The sequence below is a fragment of the Magnolia sinica genome, chromosome 2 (genome assembly GCF_029962835.1).
Source record: "Magnolia sinica isolate HGM2019 chromosome 2, MsV1, whole genome shotgun sequence".
Classification (NCBI taxonomy): Eukaryota; Viridiplantae; Streptophyta; class Magnoliopsida; order Magnoliales; family Magnoliaceae; genus Magnolia; species Magnolia sinica.
This window is the reverse complement of record NC_080574.1, coordinates 138,089,248-138,100,565: the sequence shown is the minus strand read 5'-3', so window position 1 is coordinate 138,100,565 and position 11,318 is coordinate 138,089,248. Positions and strand designations below refer to the sequence as shown.

The 11,318-nt window shown below is 37.7% G+C and overlaps 1 protein-coding gene across 1 annotated transcript; it reads left to right on the top strand.

The window, feature by feature from the left end:
* The first annotated feature begins 8,847 nt into the window (after positions 1 to 8,847).
* On the top strand, positions 8,848 to 10,832 carry LOC131237894 (LOB domain-containing protein 25-like). Its single transcript, XM_058235941.1, has 2 exons — positions 8,848 to 9,238; positions 9,867 to 10,832. Exon 2 carries the CDS (start codon positions 9,871 to 9,873, stop codon positions 10,414 to 10,416), a length of 546 nt encoding a protein of 181 aa, XP_058091924.1. The 5' UTR covers positions 8,848 to 9,238; positions 9,867 to 9,870; the 3' UTR covers positions 10,417 to 10,832.
* Positions 10,833 to 11,318: the final 486 nt, after the last annotated feature.

Sequence of the window (11,318 nt, the reverse complement as noted above, 5' to 3'; positions counted from 1 at the left end):
GTACATAAGGCACCGCTGCCCGCGCCGCACCGGATGGTCCCGGCCAAAGACGGCGACCGTCTTCTTCTTCCGCATCACCAGCGGACGCCGTCCGTCCGTTTTTCATTAGTGGGCCCCATCCATCACAGTTTTAGAAAACAGAACTGTCCATATGCTCTGCGAGGTGACCAAAACCGTCGCCTAGCTTTCTTTTGTCCCATGCACACACACACACAGAGACAGTGCATGTAAACGCAGGATAGACGGTGCAACGAAGAAATCCGTAGCCACACCAAGTTTGATCCGAAACCAGCCATTCCCACCTGGTTTTTCATTCTTCATTCAATGGACGGCTTGGATTTCTCAGAAAAATAGTGAAGTGGGCTCCACCATTGTCACAGCGCCAAAGGACACTACTCTGTTTTCGCCTCCGGAAAACCCGGGTTTTCCGTGCGGTTCTGGCCCACCATAGTTGATCAGAGGCATGATCCAAACCATCCATCGTGTATCTCGTCCAGAGATTTTCCAAGGGACGTCAGCTATTTGGAAAGAATGTGATGGAGGTGGAAGTTTTTCCTTCCTTTTTCTTGGCTGCAAAACGTCCCTACGCACCAGCCTTGCATAAATAGATCTTCCGCAGCCTATTCCTTCTCAGACTCAACCTCTCCACGGCCCTACGCACCTACCTATAAGGGGGAGTGGAACGTGACAAAAGGGCATTGAACTAGGGGAGGAGGAGCTACGGCCTGAAACGTGAGGAAGAAAAGAAGACAGCGAGAGAAAACGTGGGTTGCTGCTGCACGTCAGTTGAGGCACGACTGGAACGTGAGGACGGGGGGAATTGGCAGCGTGTGGAGTTGCTCGTTTTGGAGGATTGAAGGAAGGAAGGAAGAAACGTGAAGCGGGTTTTTTTTCTCTTGTTCTTTTCTTTTCCTGTTTTATTTTTATTTTGCTGTTTTAATCAACCCATTCATGTGTAGCTAATCCTCTTAGTTAGGGCTAAGAGGTGAAGCCTGTAGCGAGATGGGAGACACTATGTCCTGCTTTTCATTTAAATTTATGAACTGAACTTGGTTTTGAGTTGATTAGTAAAAGAATATTTTCTCAGTCTTTAATGGTCTATTGTGACTGAAATTACAATGGGTTTGCAATGACTTTGAATATCTCTTTTTCTCTTTTGATGTTTATGACGTCAGGAGGTCCTGTTGTTCACCATCGTCTCCTGGGCATGGTTGGATGATAGTACTCTTCCTAACTTTCATATACTTTTGATTGGTTGGTAATTAGTTTAATCTTGTTATTTGCCTTGTCTCCTGGGCATGGTTAGATAATGGAATCCATTCTAATTCATATACCTTTCATCCCTTGAAAACTAGATCAAGTAAGTTCAGTTTGAATTCCATAATCCTTGATGCAGGCATAAGATCTCCCTGATCTCTACAAGTGGATCCTCTGAAACCCTAGTTTCCTTCTTCTAAATTCCTTAAAGTTTTAGATAATTATTCCACAATTATTTCCTAAATTCTATTTGGTTTAGATCACATCTTAGTCTAGTTCTAGTTCTACTTGGTTTCAGATAACGTACAGGTATCAGTCCCTGTGGATTCGACCTCAGTCTTACCGAGTTTATTACTACATCACAACCCTATACTTGGGGAGTGAACACATGGAAAGAAAATAAAGCTGCAATATTAAGAATATACATTGGCTTTAAGTTTTTTTTTTTTTAAATTAATTTTTGACCGGATTCAATGTAACCAACAAGAAAGCTACTTACAAACTTATCATTGTAATATATTTCGATCACTGTAGTTCATTGTCATATTTATAACTTGAATTATAATTAATTTAAATTTTTTTATATTTAAATTAATGAGAAGAAGAAGAAGAAACAAGTAGACTTCACTAGCTCCATATGAAAGTTAACATATTTGTGTACAACTCACTTGATAAATTTCTAACTGCATGGTGCAAATCTTCTAATAGTGGGATAAACTGATGAAAGGAAGTAAGTCTAAATCATTAACAGAAGACCTAAACCAGGCAATCATAAATTTAATTATTAGTTGCGCTGTACACCAAACATGTTTATCTTCTCATGAAACTTATTCAGATTATTTGTTTCTCCTTCCACTTTTCATTCATTTAAATAAGAAGATAATTGGATTAATTGGATTCCAAATTATATGAACTACACCTATCATTGTGATAAGATCGGGTCACTATAGTTTGTTAACAAAAAAATAGCTTCGAGTTTATTTTTTACAATATTTTTTTACTGAATCTCTGCACCAATAAGAGAGGTACCTACATACTTATTATCGTAATAGATTTCAACCAATATAGTTCATTGTTATATACATAATTTAAGTTATAATTAATTTATTATTCTTTATATTTAGATAAATGAGAAGAAGGAGAAGTAAGTAGTTTACACGAGCTCTAATAGAAAATGAACATTTTCATGCACAACTCACCTTATAAATTTCTAACTCCATGGTGGAGATCGTCTGTTAGTGGATTAAACTGACCAACGGAAACGAGTCTAAGTCACTAGCAGAAGACCTCAACCATACTATTAGAGTTTTATTAGTTGCGTTGTACATAAAAAAATGTCATTTTTTTTATTGAACTCATGTAGATTACTTTTTTCACATTTCATCCAAATAAGAAGATAAAATGAATCAATTGAATTTTAAGCTTTATGACAATGAGCTATAATGACCAAAACCTATCATTGTGATAAGATCAGGTCATTATAGTTAGTTAACAAAAAAACAGAAAGAAAAATCGATTTAAGATTGGAGATGCATGTGACTCAAAGTGAAGGAGTACCGCTGCTATCAGGTCTCGGAGGAGTGTCTATAGATATAGTGATGTAGGGGAGGACGTGAGGTCGAGCACCATCTTCCTCAAGAGGATAACTATTCGGAATCCACGGAACTTCTCTCGACTCCTCACAGAGACTTCTCGAATCCACGAGAAAAGAAAGCCGAAAATAGGAATAAATTCTAATAAATTTGAAATTGATTAATGAATGAATAAAAACGAGTTCACAACCCTTTAAATAGGGGTACCAAGCAATGGGAAAGAAATCAAAATCAAACTACAACTAAAACTCCTAGAATTCGTGACTTACTATAAATAGTAAACTTACTATTTATAAACGGTCGTGATGTCTACTAGTGCGAAAGGTTTTCGGCCAAAAATAGTAAGTGTCTTATTTGGCTTCACTAAACTGTTCTCCTAATTATTCTAAGCTCTTTTCACGTTGGGCGCAACTCCTAAAGCCCGACGGATGAAGAGTTATAATCAAACTAAAACTTACTATTTATAGTAAAAAAGAAATTAAAACAGGGAAACGACCGTCGATCCAGGGATTTTTCACAATTCCGAGTTGCGTAACCCGGTGTAGCGGAGTTGGTTGGCTAAAGTAGCTCATTCTACCCCAAAATCATATATTTTATGTCAGATAACTCATTCCGGATTGCGAGATATGCCCGATCTAAGGTCCGACGGTCCAGATCACTTCTGTCGTCGACCGGGCCTTTTCTAATCCATCTTGGCCATGAAACTGTCCGCGACCCGCTCTACATCATATAGCCTATAAAACAGTGTTACTCTCATTATTAGTATAAGAAAATACTAATCAATTTTTTAAAAAATTGTGAAATAATAAGTACTCACCTATATACCACCTAGAATACTATTCATGTCCATATGCCAACTTAACTGTTGACCAATGTACTGTAAAAATGCATCGAAGGTCACGTGAAGTTGAACCATATCCTGACGTGTTGTGATGACCTCCGCGACGGCCTCCTGAAGTGTCATGGCAATATCCTGACGTGCCTTGGCGGCCTCCTGTTTTGTACGGGTAACCCACTTAGTAGAGTCATGATGGTTGGGTTGAGGACCCCACAATGTGGAGGGAGGGACTAATGTAGGGATGAACGTGATGAGGTCGATCACAGTCTTCCTCATGGATAACTACTTCGAATCCATGAAGCTTCTCTTGACTCCTCACAGAGACTTCTCGAATCCACGAGGAAAACGTAAGAAAATAGAAATAATATTCATAAAAATTCATAAATTAATTGATGATTGAAATAAACAAGTCTACAACCTTTTAAATAAGGATACCAAGCCTTGAAAGAAGTTTAGGAATTAAACTATAAGTAAGACTCTTTAAAATTCATAACTTAAATAGTAAATTTACTATTTATAGTAAGTGTCATATGTGGCTTAACCACATTATTCTCCTAATTTTTTTAAAACACTTTCATATTAGATATAACTCTTAAAGCCCAACGGATGAAGAGTTACAATCAAACCGAAATATACTAAAAATAGTAATAAAAATAGTAAAAACAGAAATAAACAGGGAATTCGATCGTCAATCTGAAGGAATCTCACAAAATAGTTCGTCCTACCCCAAAATCATATATGGTACGTTGAGTAACTCATTCTAGTTTGCAAGATATGCTTGTTATAAGGTTCTGATGGTCTTGATGACTTCCACCTTTGATTGGGCCTTTTCTAATCCATCTTGGCCATGAAATTATCCGTGACCTGCTCTACATCAGCAACACATTTACATAATAATGGACACTCTAAAAAATCTTGCAAGATTTTGGGTACTGGTCCTTTTGGCACAAGTGTGGCTTGCTGATAGTTTATCAACCTGACTTTTTTGTTTATTTAACTACATGGTTGGGTAAACATGTTACATGGTCCAACTGTCCTACACATATCGTGGTGGCATGTGTGGCTTGATGTATAAATGCCCGTTGCCCTACAAATATGTTAACAAAAAAAAAGATAGTAGGTATTTTGGGGAACTGCGAAAGCACACATAGATGAATCAAGCAAAGTATTCAAATCGCATAATCAAGTGCAATCACAAACACTTTGAATTTAATGTGGAAAAATCATTGAGGAAAAAAAACCACGGCGTAAAGCGATGGTAATGCACTATGAAAGCGGAAAATTACAAGAGAGATCACTTGATCCGAACAAGTCTCGAATCTCCCCAAGCTATGCCCTTGAAACCCTAGAACAAATTAGAAAACTCATTTGATCCTATGATATCTCCTAAATATTGATTACACCCATTTATATAGCCTCTATGAGAATCACAATCGAAATCAGAAACAAATCATGTACTTACGTAATTCTGCACGTGCGCTTGATGACACATTCGAAGAGACTTCGATGGCATCGACAATTTACTATCGCTTTATGCCGTTGTTTTTTTCCCGCGAGGATTTTTTCACGTTAAATTCAGAATGTTTGTGATTGTACTTGATTGTGCGACTGAAATACTTTGCTTGATTTATCTCTGTGCTTTCGTGATTCCCCAACAAGCAGCAGCAGCAACAACAACAATAATACCATCATTGGTGGAGTTTTCTAATAGGGTACTCTCTATTTTGTACCTATGTATCTACGTGTGGGCCCATGGTTTATCCAAGTCATTGATGAGACCGTTGGCATCATGGATGAACTTGTTGGCAATTGGTTTATTTCAATCACATGGGATGTGTGCGGATGTGCTAGAACCAATTGTAGATTCAATTCAAACTGAACGACTTGACCCCAAGCGCCAAGAATCAAGATAGCCAGTTACGTCAAATGCGATCATATATGACTGAGACCTGAGAAAATCAGTTGCCTATTCAGCCACTCACAAGACAGTTATGGGATAAGTAGACAATTGTCAGAGGGTGAGGTTTTTCTTCTAAAGATGGGTTGTACATTTCCTTCTGTACGAAAATACTTTTATGAATGGAAATCGTAAAAAAAAAGGAAAATACTTACGGTCGATCACAAGAAACAACAATAAGATACCTTTCTGAAAGTACTTGAAGTTATTATATTGATACTGTGAATAATTTAGCATAAAGGTATAGACAATTAAAGATTACCACTAATAATTAATCCTATGATAGAGCTAAGATATGATAAAGAAAGATGATTTGTTTGATTTGTTTGGTATGAGATGACTTGCTTTGTTGAATTCTTTCGCTATTTATAAATTTTTGTCGTGACTATCTCTCCGACGTTTCTTTTTATATTTCAATAATGATGATAGTTGAATTCTTACCATGTTATGGTCTTCTATATACTTCTTTCTCTTCTTTTCTTCTTGACATATATCTTTTTAACTATTTTTTTTGTTTAGCCGCTTTCCACCTCTTGAACTTCTCTTAATCACTTGTTCTACTTTTGGATACCTCTTGCTCATATCATGCCTTTCGACTGCTCCAAGTATCATCTTTCACATGCTATGGTTGTTTTCATACAATACCACATTCATTTACGATTGATTATTATAAGAATAGTAAAAAATATGGTCCAACAAAACCATGCCAAAAACATGTCCTAAGGAGGAAAATCCTGATTATGAAATCTTGTCCTTTTCTATTAAATGTGATTTGCTGGTCCATTTTCTCTTAACCATGGGTTCACAAGTCAACAGTGGGAAAGTCATATCTAGTTGGAAACTCAGCCTATTATAATAATAATAATAATAATAACAACAACAACAATAATAATAACAATAATAATAATTATTATTAATTTTGAATGTGATATTCTTGGTGTATTCCGTCTATCATCTATTTGTGTGCCAACAAGTGAAAAGTTCTTAGAAATAGATCCATCCACGGTAGCTGGCACAGGCTCAGGACTCACTCAGACGCGGATTGTATACTGAGCTATAGCATTATAAGTAAACTTTATAGGGCCCACCGTGGTGTGTCTTATCCACTCCGCTCAAAATTGAAGTACATAAAAAGCTCCAGTAGACCACCTATATCCAATAGTAGTAATTGAAAGCTTACTGTTTAAAACTTTTTTGGGAACTGAGAAGTTTTGGATAAGCTGATATTTTGTATATATTTTCATTTCTTATACGCCTGTTGGAACTTATGAATAAATTGGATGACAGTTACATATCATCGCAGGCCTACTAAAATATCAACGGTGGACGCTATTATTCCCACTGTTTCCCTTGGTCGACTTGATCTTTGGATATGCTTTGGGCTCATGCCCTAAAACGATTTGATAAGAAAGATGGATGGTGTAGATAGGGCCTATTTGGAAGTGTGGATTTGGAACCCTTGGATTCGGAACCCCAGGATTAGAAACCCCCTGGATTTGCAATCCTCCCGGTGTGTTTGGCACCCTGGAGTGTGAATCAACTTTAATCCAGAAGTCCCTATTCATTGGTATATATATTTACAGGATTTGAATTTAATTACTAAATCAACTTCACTATTTTTAATTAGTGAGATGTGTAATTTTTGACACAGTGGTTGTGATAAGCCTACTGAAACATATATTTGCTTGAAAATGATGAAATTCCAAATCTCAGATGGGCCACAAGCACAAAATCATGTCTGAGTGACTAACCAACGATTTTTAATCGTTGATTTACATGGACAATGTTTGGACTGTGTTGATCATCGTTAATGGGCCATGTGCCCAGTAGAATGATAGTGTATACACATATTACACCCGAAACTATTGAAATGATTTTAGGTGTAATCCAAGCACTCACGGTGGATTACAAACCACCTCAAAGAGGGGATTTGAAACACCCCTCAAATCGCCTCCCATCCAGGCGGTGCCAAACGACCCGACACACGCATCATCGGTGGGCCCCAAAGAGTTTACTCCGTACGCAATCTGCGTGGGCCCCACGTGGACAAAGTCAGTCCACGATAGGGAAGTTCTGTCCCTAACTCAGAACTCTACGTACAATTATTATTATTATTATTATTGAAGAAATTACTACTAGTTAAAAATTGAAATTCTATATTGAAATTTGTAAATTCCACCCCGTCCAAGTCAAAATAGAAAACGAGTGTGAGAGATCTGAGCTCTCCATAAGTTTGGAAATCATGCTTATTTTCTATTTCTAAAAATCAAACAATTTTACATTTTAGGTGGGCCACAAATTCATCCAGTAAATCGATGGTTATTTTTTCTTCTAGCTATTCAGTTGTTTTATATTTTGTAGTCACCTGAGGTCTGAAATGGCCTCATTTTTATGCTAGAAGATTTAAACATTTGCATTGCATACGCTCAGATCTCATACACGTGCCACAGTCTGAGAAATGCTCCCGCGTGTGGGCGTATATAAGGCTCCCACACGCACGTATATTTAGCAAAACCTTCTGGTAATTGTGATTTTCTCGAGAGATGAGAAGTGGGGCAGAGAGAAATAGGAACGAGAGATGAGAAATGAGAAATGGTGCCGATATTTTTATAAGGACTGCAAGTAGTCTGACAACGCGTAGTCAGACGCGTTGCACAAGTAACCGTGCACAGCGTGGGGTAGAATTTTCATCAGATCCAAACCATTCACTAGGTGAAGAGACACATTTTCACCATTGATCATAAAAATAATTACAATATAAGAATAAGTTGGGCCATACCATGCGAAACGGTGAAAAATCATGAATAATAACTCTTACATTCATGTAGTGTGGTCCACATTAGTCTTTAAAGGTAATTTTTTTAATAGAATCCATTCATATTAGTTTTCCACGTCGGATGAGTGGATTGGGTGTCATATGTACACCAAATTACACGCCACAAAGTGTTTGAACTATATCAATGGTGAGATTTCCCATTTCAACTGTTCCTATGGTGTATGCCATATGAGTATTGAATCAGCTTGATTTTTGGATCCTGAAACAAAAAAAAGTGGGTCATATGATGGACGGGGTGGATCTAATAAAGAAGAAGTCGTGAAGCCACGTCAGCAAATAGTCACTCTCCCACATGACAATGTGTAGTCACGCAAGAGCTTTCGTTATTATAGTCTTCCTTTTTAGTGTACTACCCCATTTATTAGCCCTGTCTTTTGCCTTCCATTCCTCCAAACACTAAATGCGATTTGCCTCTCTCCCTCTCTCTCCCATCTCTTCCCTTCCCCTTTGTTTCTGAAGCTTTTTTGCAGGCCTTTCTTCTTCAATTAGGCTTCCTTGTCCCTTTGAATTCTACCTTCTCCTTTGACTACTTTTCCATACCAATAACAAATTTCTCCAATCTTTTTTTTTTTTCTAATTTTTTTTTGAAAAAAATTCAATGGCCGCAGCTTCTTTCATCTTGAAAGACCCTAACACCAGTTCTTGAAAGAATATATATATTTTTAAAAAAAAAGAAAAAAGAAAGAAAAGAAGAAGAGATAAAAGAAGAAGAGATACTGCCCTTTTCTTCTGATCAAAGGGGTCTAGATCACAAACAGGTAAATCACATGAATCTGTACTTTTTCTACATCTTCTCTTAGCCTTTTTCTAATACACACATTCACATAGTCCTTTTCTTTTTATATGGCGTATATGCCACAGAGAAGGTATATGATTTCGTATCTTAGGCCCCATCTAGAGTTTTTGCTAAATGGGTTGTCTTTGTATTGGGTAGAATAACAGTCTTTCGTGTGATTTTTACTATACTTGTCGGGGAAGAGGAAAATCATGGGTGAAATTGCACCAATCAGATCCTTGCTCAGGATAGTACTATGTATAGTAAGTGGTGCAACTGTATTGGCGGAAATCAAAGCCTCTGAGGCAAGAAAATACAATAAAATAAGAAAAGAGGACTGTAAATTCAAGAAAACATGCAAAAATCCTTGGTGGGTTTGTGGGTATTTTTTGTTGAATCGTTCACCACCACTACCAGATTCAAACCCTAAACCTAATTCTCATGAAACCCATAAAAGAAATGTCTAGTTATAGCCCAAAAACAAGTCCTACATGAAATTGGGGTCTCTACTATAAATTCAAAGAAGAGAGAATGAGAGTCTTCTTCAAATTCAAGGAAAATATGAAGAAATTGCTGATAGGTCTTTGTGGGTTTTCTGTCCATTGATGCAGTGACATGGCATCATCAAGCTCTTCCAACTCTCCTTGCGCCGCCTGCAAGTTCTTGAGGCGGAAGTGCATGCCTGGATGCATATTTGCTCCGTATTTTCCACCAGAAGAGCCACAGAAATTTGCCAACGTCCATAAGATCTTCGGTGCGAGCAACGTGACAAAGCTCCTAAATGAGCTCCCCCCACATCAGAGAGAAGATGCTGTGAACTCGCTCGCCTATGAGGCTGAGGCCCGGGTGAAGGATCCAGTGTATGGATGTGTTGGTGCCATCTCAGTCCTCCAAAGACAGGTCCACAGGCTCCAAAAGGAATTGGATGCTGCCAACGCTGATCTGATCCGTTATGCCTGCAACGACATCCCCACAGCATTGCACGGCACGCAGACGCCTGCGTTGCCACCGATGCCGTCACCTCGGGGTTTCAGTAGAAGGGTGGGTAATGGAGGAGGTTCTTTCTACCAGAATTCTGGGTTGCCTATTCCATATCCTCCTCCATGGACTAATAATCCTTCAGGAGATATCAATGAAAGAGGAGGAGATGGGAATATGTGATTTTTATATGGGCATTCTTAGGTAAAAAAGATCTATCTAGGAGTAATCTTTCCATGAATATTTATCTAGAGTGGTTTCCATTAGTATGGCATGCTATTTTTCTAAGTTACTAAGAGAACATTTCATGGACTGTTTTTATAAAATCTTGGGTACTGTGAATTTCTTGGCCAAAAAAAAAAAAAAAAAAGAAGAAGCGGAAGAAGAAGAAGTAGAAGACTTCAATAATCTGTATATTTGGTGTATGTATTTGGGATTTGGGGTTCAAGTAGATGATGGTGAGCGATTGATCTGATGTTGAGTCCCACAGTTCTTCAGACCTTGGGAAGATCAAATTCCTTTGTTATGGCGTCTGTTCATGATTAAGAAAAAAAAAAAAAGAGATATATTACTTACTTTAAAGATGATTCTCTACCTTACGATATTCTCACTCCATTTTTATTTTTTTTTTCTTCTGGAATGATATCCATTCGCAAGACCACTATCTTGCTTTCACAGGTACCAGTCTACTGTTTTTCCTAGGTCTCATAGACTTGCTCAGGCCTCTCTGTATAAATGCCTTCCAACTAATCTATCTTTGCATCTAACTTCTCATGTTTCATATACAATTCAATATTGTAACCAGCATCCACCTCTTATGTTTTATTTAGGGTAGTTCTATTTACTGTAGTGCACCGGTGCTTGGTATTAATGAGTTGATATTTTCTTCATTCTCAGTGCAATTGAGAGAGAGAGAGAGAGAGAGAGAGAGAGAGAGAGAGAGAGAGAGAGAGAGAGAGAGAGAGCTGTTTGTACCAAATGAAATGGATGTGGATTTTCTTTTCTCACCCATAATCTTATGCTTTTGTACCATTTTTATATTATTGATAATGTGCATTGGAAGCTTATTTGGGTTTTAGATCATC

Excerpts from the sequence above, each read along its gene's own strand:
- LOC131237894 (XM_058235941.1), top strand. The coding sequence starts at position 9,871 with ATGGCATCATCAAGCTCTTCCAACTCTCCTTGCGCCGCCTGCAAGTTC.